Consider the following 26,192-nt stretch of genomic DNA (forward strand, 5'->3'; position numbering starts at 1 on the left):
CTATGACTACATTTAATCATTACTTTCTGATTTTTGTCACTTAAAAACTTAAAAGGTCTGCTTATGTGTAGGGCCATTACTTTTAGGCTATATATAAACTAGGCTGTAATGTTATGCTTTATAGCTAGGCTGCTATAAATTAATATAGTAGAATATAATATAATAAAATAATAATAATATAATAAAATCTGGTAAATTTGGCCACTTTTGAGAATGTGAAAAAAAAAAAAAAATTATTTTAATAAAACAAATTCTTAGAGAGTTCGCTAAATAATCACCTTTGGCTTTACGGGAGGCGGTTACTATAGCAACAGGCCGTTCCGCCGTTATATCAGCATGGCATGGTATGTCAACAAAGTAACCTATAGCGTTTTATCACTTTATTATATATTTACATATCATTGACACATCACTAAAACGTGAATGATATGTAAATATACCCGTTTGGGTTTTTGTTTCAGTAGTTGAATATTAGCTAAATGTGCTAAAGGCGCCAAAAGACGCTGCGCGAGACAAGCCTCAGCATGAACTACTGACAGAACAAGCAGACGGCCTGAAATCCATTAATAATTAACATACAATAAACATTTTTTTAATAATGGTGTATGACTAACCGAAATGAAGTTCTGCTGACAGGGCTAAACGTTAATTTTGTTCGGTACCTGCTGCCGTGGTCATTTAATTTGAGTAACCGAGTTGGACCGAGCCGTGAAAAGGGAGGGAAGAGGGCATGTGACGTCACGAGCGGATAAGGATCTGATTGGCGGCTGAAATCCTTCATGCCTACGGACCCATCGGTCCTACATGGTTCAGCTGTGAAACAGAAATAAATAGAGAGGAATAAACTGACTGATCTACATGCCAATCACTGGCACGTTAACATCAATAGCTCGTTTGATGAATACAGATATTTTGGGCCATATAGATCCTTTCATAAATTCTTGAAATTATGTATGTCGACACGTAACGAACGCGTAGAAAGCCGCAGAAGTCCGTATGCATGCATTTCCCTCCCTCTTTTTTGCTCTCTACCCTCTCATTCACTCTCTCTCCACACACACACACGCGCGCGCGCTCCCTCGCATTTCGTGGGAGAAAGTAAGAAGAGGGAGAGAGAAAGAGAGAGATTGAGAGAGAGTGATTTGAAGCCTCTCTCTGCTCTCTCCGCTTTTCTGTTCACTCAGACTCAATGGGGCTCTAGCATTAGGGGTTTCGAGCTGTAAAACTACATATTTATTACCCGTTCCCTTCTTTCTATTTAAGTTTTGTACATAACACAGATAACTTATTGAAGAACAAGGTGGGTGTGCGTTTCAAGACGTCTCTTAAAACACACCAAGTTTGTTAGAGGCCAAGTCGAAGTTGATGTCGAAAGAACGAAAAGGCTAATTTGAAACTGTCCTGCCTTGTAGTCCAACCAAACCGGTCAAAACACTTGGGAACTATGGATATTCGGAAGAAGCGGAGGCCGTGGTGCATGGAGACCTCGTTCTTGCTCCTCCTGTGCCTTACTCTGGCACAAGCAGGTGAGCATTTTGCTTTTTCTGTTTGTGTTTGTGGGATTTGACAGAAGAAACTGTAACGTGATTTATGCATTGATGCATTTTGCTTCAATGCAACATTAGGTTTTGATGCGCTTTACGCACGCCAGGTATCCACGAGATTACGCAGGTGATTGTGTGTTAGTGTTTCCAAGAAGATGCTTGAATTTTCTATTATCTTCTGTTAAAGTGATTTCAGTGCACTGATTTCTACTTTTAATTCTGATACATCATGTTGGATCTAGCTGTCACTTGGTGAGCGCACGTTATAGCAGACTAAAATTTGGTTCGAGTCCCTTAAATTGACACCAGTCTTTAAACTCGTACGAATTTTTCAAGGAATTGAAATATGCACAAAACAAATACAGGCCCATGAGTTGAGCTCCAGGCCGCGTTGGCACACATTATGTGGCATCCCAGACGGTGGCATAGGATAGGACGGTGCTTTCACTGACAGGTTTCACATCCTGGTTTGAACTTCATTTCAGCGCACAGCACCTTGAGATGATATTTGTTGGTAGTGCAAACAACGAACATTAATCGTATCGTAAATTTAAAATATATAGTTTATGTTTTTTGTTTAGGCTACATTTTTAATTTTCATTTATTGTTTTTTTTATATTACATGGCTCTCTGGAATGCTTGATTCTGATTGGTCAGTCTCGACATTTAGCGATCAAATATTTTTGAATAATAACCGTTGCCCCTAGCAACACTAATTTAGCCATGACTGCGCCTCCTGAGCGTCGCTAGCTGGTATATTCTGTCTCGTCGCTTTTCTTAAAAATAATTTCTAAAAACAATATCTAATGCTATTTTTGTATTTGTTAATCTATAGCCCAAATAACTCACCTCAGAGTGTCCAAAACCTTTTATACATTATTCACCTGCTCTGAACTGTTATTTTTATTAACACGAGAGCTTTTCGTCTTCGTAAACGTTACGAACTTTTTTCCAGTGCGCTTTTTGTTGCAGTAGGTTTTTGTTTTATTTAGAAAAACGAATCCATATTTAATATAAGAAGTTCCATATACAATTAGTATTTTATTTTATTTACCCCTGCCGACTGGACATTAATTTCTGCACATTAATATTTTTTACGTAAATCGTCGGCTGCGCTTCTAGCGTTCACCACTAGTCTGTGAGAGGCGCTCCAGATTCTGCTGCTTCTCCATAGACGTTTCTTTTACAGTAAGTAGAAGCACATAATCAGATATAGTACATTTTCACACCAGATTTGGACAGATTTAATTAATATTTAAAGCTTCTGTTTGAATGAAAAAGTGACAAAACGATCTTTTAGATGATGGCGCACACCTAAAGTCCCTCAGGCGTGGATGTAATTCCAGATTTCTGATTTAATCGCTCTTTTTTCTCCCCATTCCCTCCCTTGTGTGTTTGGAGGAAGTCTGAATATTTGTGCCTCGCATGAGTAGGTTATTATTCTGCCCTGTGGTTCTCAGAGATGCAGTGAATGAGTTAGTGTCTCCGTGTGTGAGCTCAGTGATATTTGTGTAAACGCACACGTCTATTACACCTGGAGAATTTTCCACAGTATGCCAGTTTTAGGCCGGTGAACGTTGCACTGTGAATATTCCACAGTCTGCTGTTGCTGGTTCAAAAACATCTATGATTCTTAATAACACAAACCAGTTTATTTTGTTCAAAACTAAACTCCAAAAAGTTCTGCAAACCTAGCCACTATTTAGGATTCTCTTTTTATGTTCAAGTCCATTTTTATATCTGCTAGTTACCTTTAAGCGGTCACTGTTGTTCCATATTGTTAACTTTGGGACAGCAGACATACTTTTGAGAGCGCTGTGTTTTTTAGGTGGGGAATATTTATTTAACATGGATGTTCCTTCAACCTCATTTCAAAGGCAGCGCTCTCAAAGAACAGTCTGTCTCACTTCTGTTAACCAAAACACCCTCAACCCAATGCAGCGAATGAGGACTGAATGGAGCCACTGTGTGTGAAGGAAATGCCCGGAATATTCGTGTGTATATTCGTAGCACGTGAGAAAAGACTGTCCTCATGGGTGTGTCCATCATTCCTGACAGTTTCATGAATGTCATTGTGTGTTACTTACATTGCTAATCTTCCCCATCACTAACTTACTCTTATCCTGAAGTGCATTGGGAATATGAGGGTTGAAGAGTTTAATGGGTGCTCCTCATATCCCTTATTAGATTTGTTGAATTTATGCATGCATGGAAAGAGCATAGCATCACTATAATAATTGTGCATACTTGGTATTAAACTTGCAACTATTGTTAGTGCATGGATGATACCTCAAGTTAATTGTTGTAGTGAGTTGTGCTATAGTTTTCTAAGTGATCAGCCTTATGCTTTTCGCTCTGAGCAAGCATTTCTTTATTATTCTTCTCCCATAACTAACAAACAAAACTAACCCTAGTGATTCAATTCCAGCTGTAGGAATCTTTTCACACTCTGACCGCAACAGGCCTCCAGAAGCCTCACACTTCCACAAATGGCTCTGTTGACAACAATACAGTTCCTCTGGTTGAAGAAGCACAGCTTTGCGGTATGTCTAGATAGTTAGTCATCATGTCTTCAAGGCTCAGTCCACACAGTCTCTTTGCAAAGGGTTGTTTTTAAACCTAAAATACATAGAAAGTTGGCATACAATGTTAAAAATACAGGTTCCAGAAGAAGGTTTTCACACCAGTGCCATAGAAGATCCCTTTTAGTTTTCAAAGAACATTGAACCTTTTTCCACTTTAAAGAACCTTTTGTGGAATGGAACATTTCCATTGAGGTTAAGGTCTCTTCATAGAACCACTGATGCTAATATAGAACCGTTATATTTAAGAATGTAATGTTTGAGCCATTAATACCTTAAATAGATCACTTTATCTCTCTTCCAGACACGTTTCAACTTTCATTGCAGCTGATTATTCTGGTGGTGGGGGGGGGGAATTCTTAAAATGGAAACATGCAATGGAAATGTCTTTACCGGGATTGTTGCAGCAGGTTTTATATCTCACAAAATTTCTGTATTTTAAGGTTAGTTTAAAATAGTTTTTTGGGAATGCAGACATCTCACCACAAGAGGGCCCAACACATGCTCAAGCTTTTCAGTTCAATAGCACCACATCTGAAGGATTCACTGAGCACATAATAAGCACCCTCATCTTTTAGTCTGGCTTATTTTTTATTAATATGTCTCAAGGAATTTAAACCTTTGTGCATGCCTTATGATTATGCATCTTTACACTTGTAAGCTGATAAAAGCTGTCTGTTTTCACACTTCTTTGCTTAAGATCACAACTGAAATAAGCAAAAAACTGAAACTGAAAAAAGCGACCAAGCTATTTGTCAGTAACCAAATTTAAGACTGATTCAGAATGTTTTGCTAACCATATTATCTTGGATTGCTATTAATAGGCATTAGTCTGAGTAATTCTTAGTAAAGTATATACATTTTTTTGTGAGTAGTGTATTCTTTGGTTTACAGTGATGGGTGTATGCAGTAGCTGTGGGGAGTCTGTATAAACGCTCAGTCTTTTTTAGTTTACATGATGTTTAATATAGTGGCCGTGTGGTCAGTGGCAAGCAGAGGCGCACTGTACACCACATACACACTGACTCATACTGAGCCACCTAGACCCAGAACACGCTGGCACTGTGGCACAGAATATATATAATAGTATATATAGTATTAGTATAGTATTATAATGTATAATAACAAATTTACAACCTTTGTTTAAGGCAATACATGTTCTAAAGCAGTTCTTCGCTGACTTTCAAGAGGCCCTCCATCTCTAGGGAATGAGAATAGTATTAAGCAAATGACAGCAAATAATCATTTGAAAATATGTCTGAATGCTTTTTTTTTTTTAGGTTGAATTGAATAGCTCTCTGCACTTGAACTGAATGGACACATTATCTAGACTTCACAAATGAACTGGCCTATTGTTTAGAGGTAGATTGCTGATTGTTTGTTTTAAAAGTCATAAAAGTACTACATTTGTTGAGAGGAACCTTTATTCGCTTCCTGGAAAGCATCACTAGTCAGGCTAATGTGCTTGTGTCAGCCTTTGGCTTTTTTATTTTTTAAACCTTTCATCGAGATCAAAAACACATCAACCACACTAACACACTTGGCAATCTGTGAACATGAAATACCTACTCTTTTGATATATATGTCTCTGTAACCCCATATTATGCCAGGAGTTGGTATGATGGCATAGCTGTCTGCGTATTATAAATAAATCATAAATATAGAGAGCCATGATTTAAATTATAACCTCTAGACAGGCCTGTACATGCACGCCTAACTACTGCGGTTGGCGGGAAGAGAGAATGAGACAGGGGAGACAGATCCAGACGGTTTGATGGATTTATCTTCATGTCTATTGCATCTTCTGATGTTTTATCTGTTTGTGGTTTGTTGTCACATTTGTTGCAGTTGTTTGATACATTTGCAAATGTTTCCTCCTCGTCTGTTCAGAAATGTTGAACCTCTTCTCTATCTACTTCTTCATCCTCAATCCATACGTTTTGCTCAAAACAAGAGCATCTTTGTGAGAAGTAAAGGTGAGAGTTGAAAAGGTCAAGGTGTCAGGTGGTACGTCCCGCTGGTATTTAGCACAGTTATTTGAAGCTCACAAGAAGACACTAGAACACCAAAGCTCAAAGAAAGAGAAGATGGAGTAACCAATCTCCTGGAATGTTCTGTGACAGAGTTCTGATGGTGGAAGTTTGTTTAGAAATGTTGAGGTCACCACGACTGCTAATGACTTACTGTTGGGAATGTTGGTTCTTGGTCTTGTTCTTTGAGGATCATTGTCTGTTCCTGTGTTTGCGAACTGCGTGAGCACACAGTGTTTGTTTGTGTGAATGCATTGTGAGAGCATTCAGGTTTCAGACATTCAAGAACATGTTTGCCATTTACAAAACATTTACTGAGCTCTGTTGAATGTTGGTGTTGGGTAGATGAAGTAGAAGCAGTAATGTCTTCTATAATAAGTGCATGGCTTTGCAGAAGTGATCGACTAATTCAGGTTGATTAATCAGCTAAAATTGAGCTATTTTGAGATGATTTGTCTGATCATTTCACCTATTGATAGAAAGTGGGTTTTTTTTTATTATTTGGAGCAATTTTTAGATAAATGCTGTTTAATTCTTAAGTTTAATTCTATTAAACTTAATATAATAACTTTTGATTTTAAATTTCAAAATAGTTTTTTGATCTAATTAAATGATATATAGTGTTTTCATTCTCAGTTTTTTTAATTCTCTTTTGTCTACGGTGTCTTATTTTATTTGTGCACTGCTTGCCCTTATTCCCAATTTTGCTCTATTTGAGAAATGCTTTTTGGGCCTCTCCCTCCTTATTTTATCCAATTTATCTGAGAAGGCCCAGCGACATATATAGTGCGGTGGTTGAGGTCTCAAACAGTGCCATACATTGTGCAGGTTGTCTCTTCTGGAAACCGATACAGTGACCAGAGACTTTCTTTTTCTTGTTCATCTCTTTCTCCCAGAATGTTTGAATAGGTTCACCTTTTGAGAATCAAGGAAGCATTGCATTTTAGCTAGAAGCCCCATTTTAGGGTATTCCTGCACTCTTGAACCTCCTTCAGCCTGTTTCCTTACAGCATTGTGTCTCTATATTTTTTCTATGGCTAACTGTGTACTCACATTCTAATTAGTTTACATAAGTAGAATTCATTATTTTTGGTCTGTAATATGAATATGCGAGTTTCTAAATGCAAAATGATTTAACTACCCATTGTGGTAACTGCACAGACCATATTTTGGTCAATGTGGTTATAGGGACCAAAAATACTGGCAGAGCCTCAGAGGAAAGTGCCAGCTTAAAATGAAAGGAAGCAGAAGATTTGTCAAGCCCTAGAAAGAGTATATGGAGACAGAGCCAAACATGCTTAACCTCAAATAGGTATTGCAAATACATTAAGACTTGTTAGAGAGTTTAACATCATTTTAGACAGTTAATAATGTAGTACACATTGTGGGTTCGAGCAGATGGCATCAGGATTCACATGAATCCCATAAAGAGCAACAGAGCTGCCAAGAGCAATAGGAAGATGGAAATAGACATAAAATTTTAAAACCTGTCTGTGTGGGGCCTGTTGAATGATTCAACATCTGTTTGAACTCACTTTCTGAACTGTGTAAAATAGTGTTCCCAAAAACAAGTGCATTTATCTTGTCTGAAAATCATGTTATTTCACTTTGCAAGGCTCATACTTACAGAAATATGTGCTATGAGCTCTCTTTGGATCTAAATGAACAGAAACTGTTAATATGAATGCAAAATCATGTATTATAAATTTAATGAATGGTGAAATAATGTTAAAAAGTATCTTAATGCACTTTCTTATTCTAACAGTGACCAAACTCTTCTTCTTCTACAGATCCGATAGATGTTTTGCGGGTGCTGCAGTTGCCTTCCCTCCCTGAAGGTGTGCAGAAGGTCCCGGGTTTCTGCACCTCTCGCCGGTCCGGCACTCCTGACCATGCCTACCGCATCACTAAGAAAGCCCAGATCTCTGCCCCCACCAAACAACTATTCTCAGGTAAGTTCTTTTAATGTATAAGCATTTAAATAACTGTTATTCACATAAACCAGATCTGAAGACATTCTGTTGTGTTCATAGGCACACAATTGCATAACTTAATGTTTTATCTATAAAAACAGCTGTAGGATCTTAGTTATATGTATCTGAAAGCCACTTATGAAATGTCAGTATGTGTCTCGGTCTGTATGAAGGAATTCAAAAAGGACAAGGGTATGATTTGTGCAAAAGATAGGTTCATAATTGAAAGGCTTGAAAGGAAAAGTGCTGAGACGTAAAAATTGAAGGCAGCATACTTTTGTAGATGTTTATATATATAATTAGGAATTTTACATTTTGGTTATAGAGAAAGTGCATTATATATATATATATATATATATATATATATACATTTATATATATAAAATGAAGTGTGAAATTGCATTATATGCATTATATAATTATATATAGAAATGAAGTGTGAAATTATATATATATATATATATATATATATATATTATTATATAAATGAAGTGTGAAATTATTTATCAGCTGGGTATTTTGGTTGCAATTCTTTTTTTCTTTTTCTTTTTTTGAGTCATTCATGCTCATACTGGTTTCAAGTTTTTATTTTATTTTTTATTTGGGTGCTGTTTTAATATGCTTAGAAAGATTACTAGGTCTGGGTGAAAATCATTTGGGTCCCTAACATGCAATTACTCCTCAAAAGCAGGATGAGAGCTTTTCAGTAGCTAATGAGATGGTTGCGTAGTTAAAACTAAATCTGAATGTTAGTGTCAATGAATTATGTGCAATTTCTGCAAGTTGAGTCATGAATCATAGGTTTATCCCAGACTGCAAATGTGTCTGTGCTTGAAGTAACCTACTTTGTTTGTCTCAAATCTTCATATTTCTATTTGTTTTGTTTTTTTAATTCTTGTAGGACGTTTCCCGGAGAACTTCTCCATCATGACTCTGGTAAAGGCCAAGGCTGGTCTTCAGGCCTTCCTGCTGTCCATCTATAATGAGCAGGGTGTCCAGCAGCTCGGTGTAGAGTTGGGACGCTCGCCCATCTTCTTGTATGAAGACCAGAATCGCAAACCCGCCCCAGAGGACTACCCACTGTTCAAAGGGGTCAACCTGGCTGATGGCAAGTCAGTAACCAATGCCTGCTGAGCCCCATCGGCCCATCCAGTTTCAAATATCTTATAATTACTTGTGTTATGCCACACTGATGCTGTTAGTTTCCAAGCAATGTGATGTGTAACTGTTGTTTGAATAGTAAACATCACTTTTTAGACTAAGAAATTTTGTATGCAGGGGCTGAAAGGTTCCTTCCAGTCTATATTAATGGCTCTCGGCAAACACTCAAACTATATACAGGAACTCTTTGTGACTATCGCTCCAGTTCACGCACATTAAACCTTCAATATCTCCTCTCATCCTATAGGTGGCACCGCATTGCCATTTCTGTGCAGAAGAAGAACATCACTCTGATCCTTGACTGCAAGAATCGTATTACAAAAACTCTGCCGCGTAGCAACAACCCAGTCTTGGACACCAAGGGCATCACTGTCTTTGGAGCCCGTCTCCTGGATGAGGAGGTCTTCCAGGTCTGGTATACAGTGTGCAAGAGATATCAAGGAGTTCTGTGATACACACTTTGTGATTGATAGATGACAATTAAAGGGAGAGTTCACCCCAAAAATATTCTGTCATCATTTACTCATTAATTTCTTTCTTCTGTTGGACATATGAAGATACAGTATTTTGAAGAATCTGGGTAAACAAACAGTTTATGGTCCCCATTGACTTCCATATGACTTTTTCCATAGACCGGCAACTGTTTGGTTACCCAGATTCTTCAAAATATCATCTTTTGTGTTCAGCAGAAGAAATAAATTCATACAGGTTTAGAACATGATGAGTAAATGATGACATAATTTTCATTTTTGGGTTAACTATCCCTTTAAGAAGGGTTACTTTGTAACATATGTGGAGTTTTTTAAATTGCCTGCATGTTATAGGCAAGTGAAATAACAAGAATTGTCAACATGAAATCAAAACTGACCTTATTTACTTTGTTAATACACATTCCTGGACCGTTAGGTGAACCAATAAGTACAAATACGTATTTATTTACCAAATTTGATGATGATGAACATTTTTAAACGTTTTTTTTTTGGTCTGCATCTGTCTTCATAAAGCTCTTTCTGACTTCTGAAACCTCACACAAATGTTACCGAGGGGCCAAATACTCCTGTTAAGTGAACTTACAAACTAGTTGAGACGGTGAAAACGAAACATGTCAAGTTGAATAAAAAATCAGAAAATGCAAGTTGTCAACTTTGAAACAACTGAACTATGAAATCATTTTTACAGCGTACTCTTGTTGAATGCCCACTTGACATGATCCAGTCAATTGCTGCTGTATCAAATTAAAGTCCTATCTTACGTTTTCTTGTTGAATATTCTACTTTACTCTAAAATATGTCTCAGAACGGGGTTGCAAATGTCATTTTATTTTGATTTTAAATTCCTCTTATATGGTATAATAAGAAAATGTGAGACAGTTCTGTTGCACTTCACTTATCGCTATTCAAATAAAATTTTATTTGAAAAAAATAAAAAAATAAAAAATCTTGCACATACAAAATTCCTTAGTATCCCACATTACCTGACTTTGACCCCCGGTAACAAACTTGATAGTTTATTCACATCTGGTTGTTAAAGTGACATCTCTTCTTTTTTTCCTTTGCTTCTCTCCAGGGTGAGATCCAGCAGCTGATGATCGCATCCAATCCTCAGGCCGCTTATGACTTCTGCGAGCACTACAGCCCCGACTGTGACTCTCCTCTGCCCAAAGTCCAGTCCCAGGACCCAAACAGCTACGTGAGTACCACAGCACATTTGTACAATGGGGCAAAGATGTGAGATATCAAAATGGAGTTACACGTGAAGAAATAACTCTTCTCAATGCATCAATGTATGATAAAAGTTTTTGCTTATGCAAAAACAGCGACTCGTCCAAATATTTGCTGTAGAGTCTGCCTTGATTCAGTCATTAATCTCATGCCATTCAAAAGCTGCATCTGTATTTGACTTGGGTTGGACTTGCGCTGAATGCTTGGATAAATATGGGCCAAGCCAGATTTTGTAAATGTTACTCACAAATGCATCTCACATCAGAATGCCAGCTAAATATCCATGAAAATCATCCATAAAAATCTAGAATTTTTATGTTTCAAAGCACATTAGTGTCATATTTCACCTATAGTATAATAGAGCCCCTCATGTGAGTCAGATACACACTCCAACACATTTTCATACATCCACAGCTCTTCCACATCATCAAAGGTGCTCTGTCCTAATGCAGTCTCAAGTTTCTCATCAGTGCATGTGGCTTTCCTGAGATTTATCTCTTACAAAGTACAAGAGGAATCTCACTGCAATGTTTAGATCAAATTGGAAACATAGCAACCTAGAGGAGCTTTATTACAGCTTTATAGGCATAGGCTTCAAAAATGCATTATAATGTATTGCTTTAATGAAGACATAACATATTTTAGTATCAGTAAGATACAAATGTAGTTTTTATTGTTATTTTGAGTTAGTTTTTTTTCTTCATTTTAAAGTTTGTTGTTTTTATTTTAGTAGTTTTTTTTCTCTCTATCTAAATCTATCTATATAGTAAAATTTTAGTATTAGCTAAATTAAAATGAAAATGTTGCCTAGCTAAAAATAAAAATCATATTATGTTATTAATGTTAATCATCCCAGTTAATGTTTATTTTATTTCAAATAATGAAAAAAAATTTTTTGTATGATTTTAGTTTTACTTTAAATTTTAGTTGTATTTACATATAATAACCCTGAGACAGAAATATGATAAATTACTCCAGTGTTCAATAAACACTTATATTTAATACATTTATTTAATCAGAATGAATAATTCTTTAGCCAAATATGCTGAGCAACATAGCAACTTGCCACAAAGGCTTTTATCTTTTATAATTGCTTCAAGCACAGCTCGTACAATCTGAATTTAGGGTGAAAATTATTTTATAACATCCGATTGAATCTAAATGCTGAAACTGCATATAATAGCTTTATTTTGCTTACTGCTTACAATATACCCTTGTGCCAGCTTTCCAGATGAATGCATTTGTTTTCTTGTTCATTGAAGTTCTCAGTGTGTTTTGCAGTAATGCAGTAACATCTGAGTGTTACTCAAAGCCATGAGTCTGATGAACAAATGATAAAACCATCATGCTTTCATCTTCCCTTTATTTCTAGTTCCTACATCTCCCTTTACTCATCCTTCACTTTTCTCTTCTCTCCCTATTATTCTCTCAATCATTTTCTCTTCCCAAAATCTTCTTTTTTCCCTCTTGTCATTTGCTACATTCTCTTCCTGTCACTCACAAGGCCTCTCTCTCTCCTTCCCTGCATTCCTCTGGCTTCACTGCTCCTCTCTCTCCCCCCATGTCTCTCAGTACTTTGATGAAGAGCGGGATGATTATGAATACCCCTATTATTATGAAGGAACTACGAGTGTCCCTCCCTCCGTCCCAGCCGTGGACCCCACCAAAGAGGTAAAGAGGGAGAGCGAAAGTGAAGTGAATCAGAAAAGAGGGGTGGAGAAAGAGACAGCATGATTCCTGATTTAGGGTAACTTGATAAGTGCCTGCAAGGCTGAAAAAATAATGTTAATGTTTTAAATAAATGTAATCATTTTTTAATCTGCATTCTTGTCTTGTTTTCTAAACATCCCTCTGACAAAACAGATATAATAAAATTTGATGAGGTTTATGCTAAAAAGAAGACAGCAGGGTAAAAAAAAAGAAAATAAGTATTACAGTCTTATCCATTGCTTTACTAGAAAACAAGATAAAAATATTGATTACTTTTTTATATATATATATATATATATATATATATATATATATGTATTGCAGTGTAAACTGTGACTGTAGGCTTTGGTTTTGCATACCTGAATATATAGAAGAAAAACAGTCATCAGAATATAGAAAAATCACAATATAGTATGCAACTAAAAGAAATACAGAATACCAATCTGAAGTCAGTATGCAAATATTTCAATGACATTGACAAGTTAAATTTTTAATTTCTTTAAATGTATACATTTTACAAAAACCAATTGGACACAGAGAGTTTATTAAACTCACCTGTCTCTTTCAACTGAATACGTTCATCCACTCTTTTCTGTTCACTCCTGTCTCACATTGTCATGTGATGTCCCACCTCTTTCCGTTCGTCACCTCGTTTCACCTCGTTTCACCTCGCACATCACCTGTCACACTATAATATTGAGGTTTCCTGTGTCATTTACATGTTGTCCTTTCTCATATATTTGTACCTGTATAGTGTCAGAATGTTTGTGTTGGTCAGTACATGATTGTGTGTATGTGGATTTTTCAAGGGGACTGGAGGCACAACACACACACACACACACACACACACACACACACACTATATCACAGATCATGGCCCCACTGTGTTAAACCAACAGCTCTAGAGAAAGAGATATGTATTAAATATGGATTTACTAAACAGAGAATGTAGTGTCTATAGATCCAAGTATATATATATATATATATATATTATTATATACAGAATAAATTATATTTTGTGGTATATTTACACTGTATCTAAATTATGTTTAGTAAATTAAGTTTACTTTTCTTTCTTTTCTTTTTTTTTTTACATTTTATGGCTAAAGTCCATATTCTGGTTAATTACTGCAATTCAGTAATACTTCATAGTAAATGAACCAAAAACTTTTTGACCATTCAAAATTTTAATGTGCATGTAAACAGGGCCATTGTAACTTTTTGATTTGATGTTGACATAATAGCTCAGGTAAACAGGCTTTTTTAAGGGCACCACTTTGCATTCTTCCCAAGTGCATGGCATTACTCTTCTTAAACCTGGTTTTATTCTTATGTGTATTTGCATGTTTTCACGTTTCACCTGTTGTGTGAGTAACAAAACTTGTGAGTTCGCTTGTGTCTTGTGTCACTCTGATCTGTTATCATGTACAACGAGCGTCTGTGTCTATGTGTTTATTCATATTCATCTCTTCACTTTATAGGTTTACTTTCACTTTGGCCAAGATTGTACTCTCACTTATTTTTAGTGCTGTTTTTCTTTCCCTGTGGACAGTCATGTCTTTATCTTGCGTGCTCTCTGAGCTCTTTAAAAAACTATTTTGTGTTTCACTGTGAGTATAGTTAACCTATACTAGTTTAATTTAGCTAGTTTAATTTAATTTAGCTAGTATGTGTCAACTTGTGGATTAGCCTTCAATTAATATGCCTGTTTTATTTTCTGCAGTTTGTGCTTTTGCTTATCAACTGAATCTGGGTAGTCTACGCCATTCATTCCTTTCACATTGATTGGTGTATAATATTTGAATCAGTATTCTGATTTTTAACAGTTTTCTTTAATAATTTTCTAGCAATGTCATTTTAATGGGATTATGAATGGTGCATTATGACTATCTCCCTTCCTTTCCTTTAATATCCCTCTCTTTCTGTGCAGTTGGGCAGCACAGTGTACCAGCCATGCATCAGTTTTATCAGCAGATGCTATTTGAGCAAACTTTCCCCCAGTGCCTCACAGCGTTACATCCCCATGCGCACAACATGCTGCTTTTTTAATGTGGAGATTGGCATTATTGGAGAAAACAGTATCAAATTATTTGTTTCTTTAGGTATGATTGAAGTTCATGAAGTCTAAACTTATTAAATGACTATAAACATATCTGACTTATCTTCATACTGTATCCAGTAATGCCAGTGAAATCTCAGTCAGTCATTCAAGCACCAGCGATCTTAAATTCATTGTGTTGTCTCTCTCTCTTTTTCTGTCCATCCCCACTGCTTTCAATCCCACCCATCCCTGATGTCTTCCACTCTCTGTCTCTCTCTCATTCACTCTCTTTTCATCAACGCTGACCCGACACTTGCGCTTTGAAATAAAAACAATATTAATCAAATAGGAGGGAAAGGCGAACAACGGCAAAGCTGATAAGTCAAAAACTGCCCCATCCAAAGCTGCTCCAGCTAAACCTGCTAAAACCAAGCCAACTCCAAAACCAAAGGCCAAACCTACTGCTGCGCAAATCTTGATCTCAAAGATAAAACCTACTTTAGCTTCTAAACTAGCATCCAAACCAAAAGCAACACCGGCCCCAAAGAATGACAACAAAAAGAAGGCAAACGACAATGGAAAAAATAACGGTCAAACTAAAGTAAATGGTAATGGCAATGGCAAAAGCAATGGGAATGGGAATGGGAAAGATGCTAATGGTAAGGCTAAGACTGGCAGCAATGGCAAAGCCAATAACAATGGCAATGGGAAGGCAGCTGTGGAGAAAAAAGCAAACGGAGAAGCTAAAGCTAATGGCAATGGTGCGAAAACAGTGAAGACTGAAAAGGCAGCAGTGACTAAAGTAACAGTAGCAAAGAAGTCAGAGACAACTGCGAAGAAAGCAGAGACCAAGTCACAACCAGGCAAAGACAAAACAAAAGCCAATGCAGCACCTGCAAAGCCAAAAGTGAAAAATCAAAAGTTTCAGACCAAAGTCGCTAAAACTCACAAACCTGTTGCTTTCAAACCCACCCCTGTGCCTTTGCCTCTCCCTTCAAAGCCCAAGGACTTGGACATCAATAACGTCAAATCAATGTCCAAAAATTTCCCACCCTTCAACAAGGCTGCTGTGAGTGGCACGACCGTGTCTTCTCCAGAAATACCCAAGAAGAAACCCACCAATGGTTATCAACAGGTACAAAATCAAGAGCCCGCGTTGGCTTTCCAGAGCTGTATTTCCAACCTCGCCATCCTGGTAGTTCACGACCGCGTTCATAAAGTGTCTCAAAGAAAGTGTTGATCTGGGATTTGTCTTCATCGAAAATGTTGAAAGATCTCAGATGCAACACATACTCTGGTGTGCTTTGTGAATGAGGTCCTACATCTTACCTTTCAGGTTATACATATGTTTTCAGTATTAATGTGATTCAGAACAGAATCAGGAAGGCGCAGAAAAAAAAAAAAAAAGATTTCTAAAGCATATTTTTGATCTTTTGTACTTTTTACTTTTCAGTCAGTGTGTAAAACCATAAAGGTATCATGAGACTGACCAGCTGTGAGGTTGGAGACATACAGACCCACTGGATCTCCTCCACCCTTTCATATATCAAATGATCTGAGAGATCATTAGAAGGATATGATAAGCGGTATAGACTGTGTCATTACCGCATGGCTATTTGTACAGTGTTTTGTCTGTCTTCTTTTCACTCCAAATCTACACTCTCTACCCGGTTAGTTTTTAGAAAGTAGATCACCAGGTAATGCCGATTAGAGCATGTGATCAGTTAAGAAACATCAGAAGTCGCAGTTTATTGAGTCATTGGTCGAGCTCAATGTTACACATGACACAACGAGTCTCTTTCTTCGTCTCACTTTATGATTTCAGCCTGTTTCTCTTTTATGTGTTGTTTGTTAAATGCTGTTCTGTCAGTAGTATGTGAATGAAGCAGTTTCACAGCTGTTTAAAACACCGACTCTGTGACGCTGCACTCCATGATTATCCATGATTAGTTGTTTACTAATGTTGTCGGTTGTGTTTCAATGGTCAGAGACTATTGACACCAACATCAACAACTTTAAAGTCAAGTTTTGACCCAACTTGACTATATTTTATCCTTGACATGGCAAAGTGGCTAATTAAACCAAATCAGGTTGAAAGGAAAATCTGGGACAGCAAATCTTGGCGATTCAAATAAGTCTTTCACAATGTAAAGGCTTATTACAAGATTTTTGATTCCAGCTGCAAAAGTTTCCTGTTCTGATTTTACTATGACATGAGATCAATGGTGTTTTTGTGTGTCTATTGGCAAAAACACATTGATCTTTTCTTTCTACAAGTTCATCAGACCTGAGCTTGTTTCATACTAATCTATCTCTCCCCTTCAAATCTGCTTACCTCCTCCCCCAACCCCTCCCACCTCTCGGCCTCCTCCAATCAGGACATAGATCCTGCTTACTCAGAGGCTGACCACACCCCCACAGAGACCGATTATTATTACACAGTAGAAGAAGAGGCGAGCCCACAGCCAGAGAGTGATCTGACTGGATATGACGAAACCATTAACCAGGTAACCCACACCCATAGATATCTGAGAGACATGGAGCTGAAAACAGTCTCTCGATTACTCTAAATCATTACAATGGAGGTGAGACCAGCCTGTGTATATTTTACCTTAACAATTAACCATTTTGCAGCCACGTGTGCCATGATAAGTGCTGTACTTAACTGAAAAATAAATGCATAGCATCCATTTGATCAGATATTCTTTTGTGATTCTAAAAATTGCCTCAAAATTTTCTCCTTGTTCCTATGTCAAAACTGGACATAACACCATTTTGACATAAGAACGGAAATCTTGAGAAACAGAGATCACAAAAGAAATGGTACAATTATGGAATGAATACCATGCATTCATTGCTGAACAGCTTCTTGTGAGATTTTTTATTTTTATTTTTGGGATGCAGACACTGTCAATATGTAAGATTTAAGAAACTGATAAACATTATATCCTAACTTTTTACTTTGAGCATCTAAGTAAGTGGGTTAGTAATGGATAAACCTAACTAAAACATGTTTTTGTCTAGAGAGGCACTTTTTGGTCAGGTTTGTATTTAAGAATAGATGTTTAGGAATGGTTTGGAAATGGACATGGCCTGAAAATTTAAATGAAAGAGTCAACAATACACAATGGTAAGAGACTAGAAGTAGTGCTTTAGTTTTGGTAAATGTGTTGCCATAGACCTGAGTGACTCTGTGGTCTCATTTTGAAACTAATTCATTGATTTATTAACAATATTTGGAAAATGCACCAGAAAAAGAATTTCAATTTATCTTGAGGCACAACGCTCATAATTATGGTCACACATTTTGTTAAGTCAATGCCTTGATGACGGAGATGAAATGGACAAATGCTTTCTTAAGGACCGTTCACATCAAGGATGGTAACTATAACTATACATTTTTAATAATCGTTCTTATTCTACGTTTACAACACAGCTATAATAGTAACAACACAGAGGAATGACGTCAGAATGTTTTTTCCCAAATGATGAACGATAACGAGAAGGATTCCATCTTCCTTTAAAAAGCTTAAGCATTTAAAGTGGCTGTGCACGATTATAATATACAGAACATTATCATCCATTGGTGTGCATGCTAATATGATTAATGTTACAGTTATCTTTATAGTTATTGTTCTTGGTGTGAACAGGGCTTTAGACTGAACAATTAAAGTGGTAAATAAGACTATTGATTCATTGTGTAAAATTGGACATGAAGAAGACTGTGTACTGTGTGTGTGTGTGTGTGTGTGTGAGACTGTAAACCTGTGCCTGTGTGTGGATGTTTGCCCATCTCTCATATCTGTTTTACAACAGGTAAGATTTATTATTCTGATTATTCTGTCTCTTTGCCTTCTAATTTCCACTTTCCCCTCTATTTTCCTATTTTCTATTCATTTCTGCCCCATCACACCATATAAACTTCCATCCTCCAAACCATCCACTCCACCCCTACCTCTGCTCCCAATGGTACGATCCAGGTTGACGAGACTGTTGGCGCTGAGGAAATAGATGCGACCAAGACAGGTGGTGAAGGGGTGTCTCAAACACCAGACGAGCCCTTCACTGAGGAGTACATTACAAGCGACTTTGGAACAAAGGAGTATGACTATTCCTACAGGGACTACAATGAGCCCATCATCGAAAGCAAGACGGAAGAATCCTTTGGCCCTGCCCTGTCCGCTGTGACAGATGAGGGAGGTGTAAGTTACCTTGTGCTTTCCAGCAAATTCACTTTAAAGCTTTGAGAAAAGCTTAAATTGAATTTGCAGTGGGTTTAAATCTTGCAGAGGGATCAAGCAGGGAGTTGTTAAGATCATCTAAGTGCTGGTGCTGGTCTAAATACTGGTCCAAGACTTCCAAAACCTAGTTAACTGCCTAGACAGAAATTTAAGGTAGAATGTGATGACAAAGCAAATACCTTGTTTGAAGACAGCAGCCCATGTGTCCTTTACTTGGCAAAAAAGAGGTATTGATTATAAATATGTTTATATTTAATTAAATACTGGACAATATTGATACATTTGTTCATTCTTAATTCATTTATAATTATTAAGTATATATATATATATATATATATATATATATATATATATATATGAATAATTTAATTGATTTAATGATTACTGACTATTTGTATGAGTTATGAATTGGTAAGATTATTAGATTATAATATTATTAGTAGTATTTTGAACTGGCTTTTATTTTTATATTTTTCAATTGAATTTTAGTTTATGTTTTAGTAATTATATTATATTATAGTTTTATTTAGCTTTATTTTCATTTATAATTAATTTTCTTTATAACTTGTATTTACATAATTTAATTTAATTTTATTTTTAGTCATTTTAGTACTTGAAGGAAACATTTCTAATTTTCTGATTACTTTTACTTTTTATTTATTCAATTTTTTTATATTTTCATTTAGTATGTATATTTGTATTTCAAACTATGAACCCTACTCATGACATGTGAAAAATATATAGAAATTGTAGACACAAATTAAGAATTCATTCTAACGATTTATTAATTTAGTCCCTCGTGGCCACGATTTAATCAAATTAAAATGGGGGGTACAAAGTAATACAAAGTTGCCACGATTTAACTGAATATCATGTCCAGGGCTCCGTATCAAATAACAAAAAAACAGCAACATTGTTTTAATATATATTTAACAGTAACAACATTGGTAGGCAGTTGACAGTAAGGCTGCTCACTAGGTTTTGGAAGAGAACTTCAGTCAGCTAATTTGCATTCAGTGTTTACTCAAGACTAAATCAAGTTTGCTTAGAGTAATGATTTAGAAAGTTATGCCATCAACAGGAAATGGCTCCCATGTCAGCAAACCTTGTTTATCGCAAGACTTAAACACTACTTCTCCTGCACAAGATTCCTCTGCAAGTCTGCGTAGAGTGCTTAGTTCAGTAGAGCACCATCAGTATTGGTTGACTCCTCTGCTCTTATGCTGATCTGAGAACAGTCCTAATCTTGATCAGCATAGAACAGCAGTATCTTCTTGGAAGGGTACCACAGTGTTTCTGCTTGACTTCAGCTCCAGAGCTGTACAGTATGTATTAACATGCTGTAGACCTGCATATACAAGAATAAAAATGTATAGTGCTCACTTACATTTAGATGGATGGCCTCACAACAGCAGATAAGTGACATTTTAAGCCTGTTTGGTCAGCTAAGTATCTACTTACCTTAATTTGTCAGTCAAGGTAAATCTTAAGTTTCAGTGGTTTATGGATCACGTCCAAAACCACAAAAAGGGGTTATAATGTATAATGTAGGTGGGTACCTGAACATCTTGGACTGACGGCTTCTTCTGTTTGTATATTGACTGGGCTCTGTTTTGGGTTACATATCTGTTTTCCTCAGGCCTCCGTGCGAGCCCAGAAGGGAGAGAAGGGAGAGCCTGCTGTCCTTGAACCTGTAAGAGTCACACTTCCATAATCAAAGCATTACTCCAAACCATTATGACAACTGGAAATAATCAAGGCGACTGCTTTATCTGTTAAGACAAGTAATTCATCCAGGCCAGCAGAGGGTGCTACAAAACAGCATTGTGATGTATTTCATTTATTAGTGTTTTGTAAATGTATTATTTCTGTGTGTAATTTCTTAATTTTACTGTTTTCACAGGGCATGTTGATTGAAGGACCAACTGGACCAGAAGGACCAGCAGTATGTGCAATTTAGTTGTTTATGATCAGTTAGCATTCCTAGTCCTCCCCAAAATTAAGCTAATGACCAAATAGCATTTGACTCTTCTAACAGAAAAGCAGAACTTACTTTCATGCAACTGCAATATTGAGCATTGCAAGTTATCCAGTTTATGTTTCCATTTATGTTATGATAAGAATTTAAGTTTCACAGCTGTGGTTTGTGTAGATGATACACTCTTAATTATGCAATATTTCTGTCTGTGTTAGGGTCTCCCTGGCTCCTCTGGCCCCCAGGGACCCCCTGGTTCTGTTGGTGATCCTGGTGAGAGGGTGAGTGGACAGTTTTTTGTGTTTATGCTTTAGATGAGGCTGTTTTTTTCTTCTTCTCCATTTCTGTCACATGACTGAGTTTGGGTTCCTTGCCACTCCTTAGTTGGAGTCTAAAAGACATTTAATATTCATTCACTGATTCGATGGCACTGACGCTATCTGATGAGAACAAAACTGAATTGGCTTGAATTACGATGCTGTTGTCTTCTGATTTATAGCTAAATCGAATTTGCTCATAATTAAATTACACTTATTGAACTGAATTGAACCAACATTGAACTGACCAGAGCTGAATAATGATATTACTGTCTTGAGTAGAGCTGCTTATAGCTTGTTTCATAATGAATGTCCATATGGAAATGTAATTAATGACATATATTGCCCCATATGAAGAATAATGTTGCCATTTATGTTACCTTATATATAATTTTAACATGCGTACATTCTCTGGGTAGTTGACATTTGACATATGTAAAGCTCCCATATTAAAATTAATGTACATATGTTAAAATATCTGATGCTTTTGTATATGGTATTATATGTAGCAACAATATGTCAGAAATATATGTTTTACTTTTATATGTAGCTCTATTAAAACAACATATATACAAAAATTTGCATGTTTGTAATCATTTTTAAATACATGTCTGTCTTTTATATTTACTTACATAATATCAACAAGTATTGATGAATTTTAGGATGGATATACAGTACATGTACATGACATGCATGTCCAAAAATGTAGTGCACATACATAAACATGCATATATATGTTAATATATGACAATTTCTAATAGGTTTCATATGTTTTTACTTCATATGACAATATATTTCTTATATGGAAATGTAACATATATTACATTTAGGTATCGGTGAATTTTACACAATTATTGAACTAAACTGAATTAACAGTGAACTGACTAGTTCTGAATAATGACACCATTGTTGGCTTTATAGCAGAATTTAGATTTGCCTCATTTTTTAAGTTTGCATCATTCTGTTACTTTCCGGTTTTCCGGTGCTCATAGTTTCAACTTTGCATATGTCCTTGTAAATATATATATTTAGTGTGTTTAGAGTGTTTATAATTTTAATTAAAAGCAGTATAATTAACCCTGTTGGTTGTTTCTGTAGGGTCCTTCCGGTAAAGCTGGTCTACCTGGAGCGGACGGTGTCCCAGGACCTCCTGGAACTTCTGTCATGCTTCCTGTAAGTATTTATTTCTTTTTTCTTTCTTTCTTTCTTTCTTTCTTTCTTAAAGTCATCTCACCACTAGATGTCACCATTATACCGTTATGGTTAAACAAGTTATATGTGACTTTATTCCTAACATTCTCCTACCGAGTTCCTACATCCATGTTACTTAAAAGAAATAGATGTCAATTCCTTAATTTGCAAAACTCTTTTCTGGTTCTTGCAGTTCCGTTTTGGACAGAGTGCTGGTGAAAAAGGGCCCGTTGCCTCGGCACAGGAAGCCCAAGCTCAAGCCATCCTGTCTCAGGCTCGGGTTAGTAGCAGCTGTCATATAGCAGTTATTTAATATTTATTTATTAGTTTTTCCACATTGAGCTCTAACTTTATGCATTTTAATTTTCTTCTGTCTAGTTGGCTATGAAAGGCCCACCAGGGCCAATGGGTTTCACCGGCCGTCCAGGACCTACGGTAAAAGAACTAAACACAGATAAATAAATAAAACAGACATGTCTGTTACAGTATTACATGCTGTTTGTCAGGTGCTTACATTCTGATGTTGTGATCCTGTATAGGGAACACCTGGAAGTCCTGGTTTAAGGGGAGAAAGCGGGGACCCTGGTCCTCAGGTAAAGTCCTTGATTTGTGTTTCTGTGACATTATAATTCTTAGCCATGCCTTAAGAACACTAGCAGGACAATGAGCCATTCTGAGATGCTCTGACATTCAGAATGTATAAATATCTTGGATATAAAGAGGCAACTTTCTAATTTATCATGCATCCCTACTGTGTTTTTGCAGGGCCCCAGAGGTCCTCAAGGGTTGTCTGGTCCTCCTGGTAAATCTGGTCGGAGGGTAAGTCCACTACAGTGCTCATGACTAATGAAAAACAAAACATGCAGGTTTACTTTGACACAGGCCTTATTTATGGGACAGAATATCATAGTAACTTCAAAGTAGTAAAAAAAAACTGCCTAGCAATAACCCAGAACACCCTAGCAACCACATATCAATAATTCAGAACTCCTTAGCAACCGCATCCTAGCATCTTGGTGGCACCCCTTGCGTTTCCCTCAAGAAATCTAATAATCTAGTTGCTTATGTTTGATATTTCCTGCAGGGTCGTGCTGGTGCGGATGGAGCCAGAGGGATGCCAGGAGAGACTGGAATTAAGGTCGGACATCTTAATCATTTCTTGTTAAAATTGTCTTCTGTGTGTGATTCATTTGTGTATTTTTGTGTTATTCCAGCTCTGAAACTCCTTCATAGAAATGACTTTGACCTGGAGTCTTTTGAGCAGCGTCTGTGGTTTGTAAAGTCATGTATGTGTATGTTTTTCTGTATTAGGGCGACCGTGGCTTTGATGGCCTTCCTGGTTTGCCTGGCGACAAGGGTTATCGTGTAAGTGCTGACATTTTAACATCGTTGTTAATGTTCATAAGCCCTGTTCCAAAACATAGTGAGCTTTTAAGGCAGTGTAATTACAGAGACCTTTTTTGGCCAAAATCGAATCGTCTTCCAGTGTGTACACAGTAGACAGCAGGGGTCTCGCTGGATTTTGGAACATAGCTATAAGTTACATAATAATATTAAAATGTTTAATTTTTTTATTTTTTAAGGGTCAAACTGGAGGATTGGGAACCCCAGGACCCCCTGGAGAGGACGGAGAAAGGGTACTTCTCAAGGATTTCGTACTGTTACAGTAAATTAACAATAGTGAATACGATGTATGTTGCCTGAACATCCTTGTGATCTTTGTTGATCGTTTTTTCCTTGAATACCTATCATCTTTATAAAGCATAAAAAAGTGAACTTGTTCTAATGGTCCTCTTCCACCTTGATAATTGTCAGGGAGACGATGGAGACATTGGACCTAGAGGTCTTCCCGGCGAACCGGTGGGTGTTTCTGTTTCTCACACATATGAGAGTGTATATGATAGTACTGACCTGTATAAATTGGTTTTGTTGTCCAATTTAAAATCTGCAGGGATACTTTCTTTGTACGTTCTTTAATGAACCTCTTTCTTGTTCTGTAGGGGCCTCGTGGGTTGCTGGGGCCTAAAGGGCCTTCTGGTCTTCCTGGACCTCCTGTGAGTATTAATTGAAAGCTCAACCACAAAAACTGCATAATAAAATGTACATTTTGCTTCTTTTTTTTTCTTTTTTTTCTTTTTTTTTTTGAAAGATTTGAAAAATAAATATTTGTATAGGGATGTCCAGATCTTTCTTTAATTTCTCCATATTATCTGCCTCTGCCAGGGTGTTCGTGGAAATGATGGTCCACATGGTCCAAAAGGAAACTTGGTCAGTAATTCTTTGACATTCACTGACTCAAATTGTTTGAGTTCTTTAACATTACCCTAATGCACTCTGACTACTCTGTGCACGCTCTTGAACAGTGTCAAAATATGCAATAATTGGCATATGTGTGTAATAGGTATAATATTCATAATAACAGCAATCAGAAAATGTAACAGAAAACTAAAAAAACAGTATATGACAGTATATGTCCTCATTCTCCTTGTCTTTTTTAAGGGTCCTCAAGGAGAGCCTGGTCCTCCAGGACAGCAGGGGGCTCCAGGAACACAGGTGAACAATGAGTCTATTACAGATTAATGACAAATGTACAAAATCATAGTGAAGTATATTAAGTATTATTGTTTTTCTGTGTCATAGGGAATGTCAGGTCCACAGGGTGCTATTGGACCACCAGGAGAGAAAGTGAGTGTTTATAATTGTTGAACACAAAGCTATAATTATCAATAATCAATGAAAGTGCTTTACAGAACTACCACTTTGAAGTCTGCATTTGGAAAAAAAAAAATGACACACTTACATGTCCAGTCTTATTCTGAGATCAAGTATTCAAGGATGCAATTATAATGACATTTTGTATGTCTTCTTGAAGGGGCCCACAGGAAAGCCTGGTCTACCAGGAATGCCCGGAGCTGACGGTCCTCCAGTGAGTGCTAGATGTGTTTGTCTCACATTCAAAATAAGCCTGTTGGTTTGGTGTTTTAACATCTTTTAGTTTATGGGAGTTCATAATTTTAGACCAATTGTCAGTTTATTTAATAAGGCAAAACGAAATGTTTACAGAAGACTGTGAATGTGTATGTGGTTATTTACCTGTGGTAAAGAATAAAGAATATGCTGTTTGTGTCTTAACAGGGTCATCCTGGAAAGGAAGGCCCCGGTGGAACCAAAGGAAATCAGGTGAGGCCATATGATAATGCTAAGTAGAATTCTCTATATAACTTCATAAATTAAATTAAAACTATTTGTATGCTTTCTGCATTCGTGCACTTTCGTAATCAGCAATTTGTCTACAGAACAAATATATATGTATACATATCTTTGTTAGATATATAGACAGACATTTTCAGGGCAGACATGTTCATAAGTCCCGGTGTGTTCATATGTTGACATTTATTTTTCTTGTTCTTATTTAGGGTCCTAATGGTCCTCAGGGGTCTATTGGCTATCCTGGCCCTCGGGGAATTAAGGTAAAATATATATCCTCTTATAATTAGTTTGGATGCAGATAGCTTTTATTTTGATCATTTTCCAAATGAACATTATATCTGTGCAAGTATTATGGAGAATAAAAAAAATCCTTTAATCACCCTGAGTCATTTTTATTTATTTTTTTTGCAATATATTTATTAAACAGATTGTAAAATGACAATATATGCATGCCATACAATATAAACAACACAACCTGTAATTTTCTTTTTTTAAC

At 36.6% G+C, this 26,192-nt stretch overlaps 1 protein-coding gene across 5 annotated transcripts in view; it reads left to right on the plus strand.

The window, feature by feature from the left end:
* Positions 1-325: 325 nt before the first annotated feature.
* The window catches only part of col11a2 (collagen, type XI, alpha 2), a 38,129-nt gene continuing 12,262 nt past the window's right edge, over positions 326-26,192 (plus strand). Inside the window, exons 1-28 of one of the 5 annotated variants that reach the window (XM_058754158.1) lie at positions 326-344; positions 1,413-1,526; positions 7,947-8,108; positions 9,031-9,241; positions 9,538-9,700; positions 10,857-10,979; positions 15,112-15,897; positions 17,141-17,269; positions 18,743-18,964; positions 20,643-20,696; positions 20,907-20,948; positions 21,197-21,259; positions 22,394-22,468; positions 22,680-22,766; positions 22,865-22,921; positions 23,026-23,079; positions 23,252-23,305; positions 23,571-23,624; positions 23,798-23,851; positions 24,070-24,123; positions 24,302-24,346; positions 24,487-24,540; positions 24,710-24,754; positions 24,986-25,039; positions 25,127-25,171; positions 25,359-25,412; positions 25,622-25,666; positions 25,903-25,956. In XM_058754158.1, the coding sequence (XP_058610141.1) occupies positions 1,445-1,526; positions 7,947-8,108; positions 9,031-9,241; positions 9,538-9,700; positions 10,857-10,979; positions 15,112-15,897; positions 17,141-17,269; positions 18,743-18,964; positions 20,643-20,696; positions 20,907-20,948; positions 21,197-21,259; positions 22,394-22,468; positions 22,680-22,766; positions 22,865-22,921; positions 23,026-23,079; positions 23,252-23,305; positions 23,571-23,624; positions 23,798-23,851; positions 24,070-24,123; positions 24,302-24,346; positions 24,487-24,540; positions 24,710-24,754; positions 24,986-25,039; positions 25,127-25,171; positions 25,359-25,412; positions 25,622-25,666; positions 25,903-25,956 (2,922 nt within the window). In that variant the 5' untranslated portion in view covers positions 326-344; positions 1,413-1,444. Of the gene's footprint in view, positions 345-929; positions 1,301-1,412; positions 1,527-2,408; positions 2,733-7,946; positions 8,109-9,030; positions 9,242-9,537; positions 9,701-10,856; positions 10,980-12,583; positions 12,683-15,111; positions 15,898-17,140; positions 17,270-18,742; positions 18,965-20,642; positions 20,697-20,906; positions 20,949-21,196; positions 21,260-22,393; positions 22,469-22,679; positions 22,767-22,864; positions 22,922-23,025; positions 23,080-23,251; positions 23,306-23,570; positions 23,625-23,797; positions 23,852-24,069; positions 24,124-24,301; positions 24,347-24,486; positions 24,541-24,709; positions 24,755-24,985; positions 25,040-25,126; positions 25,172-25,358; positions 25,413-25,621; positions 25,667-25,902; positions 25,957-26,192 lie in introns of those variants that run through there. The other 4 variants (XM_058754160.1, XM_058754157.1, XM_058754161.1 and 1 more) reach the window with 4 other exon arrangements.

Source organism: Onychostoma macrolepis, chromosome 19 (assembly GCF_012432095.1).
Source record: "Onychostoma macrolepis isolate SWU-2019 chromosome 19, ASM1243209v1, whole genome shotgun sequence".
Classification (NCBI taxonomy): domain Eukaryota; kingdom Metazoa; phylum Chordata; class Actinopteri; order Cypriniformes; family Cyprinidae; genus Onychostoma; species Onychostoma macrolepis.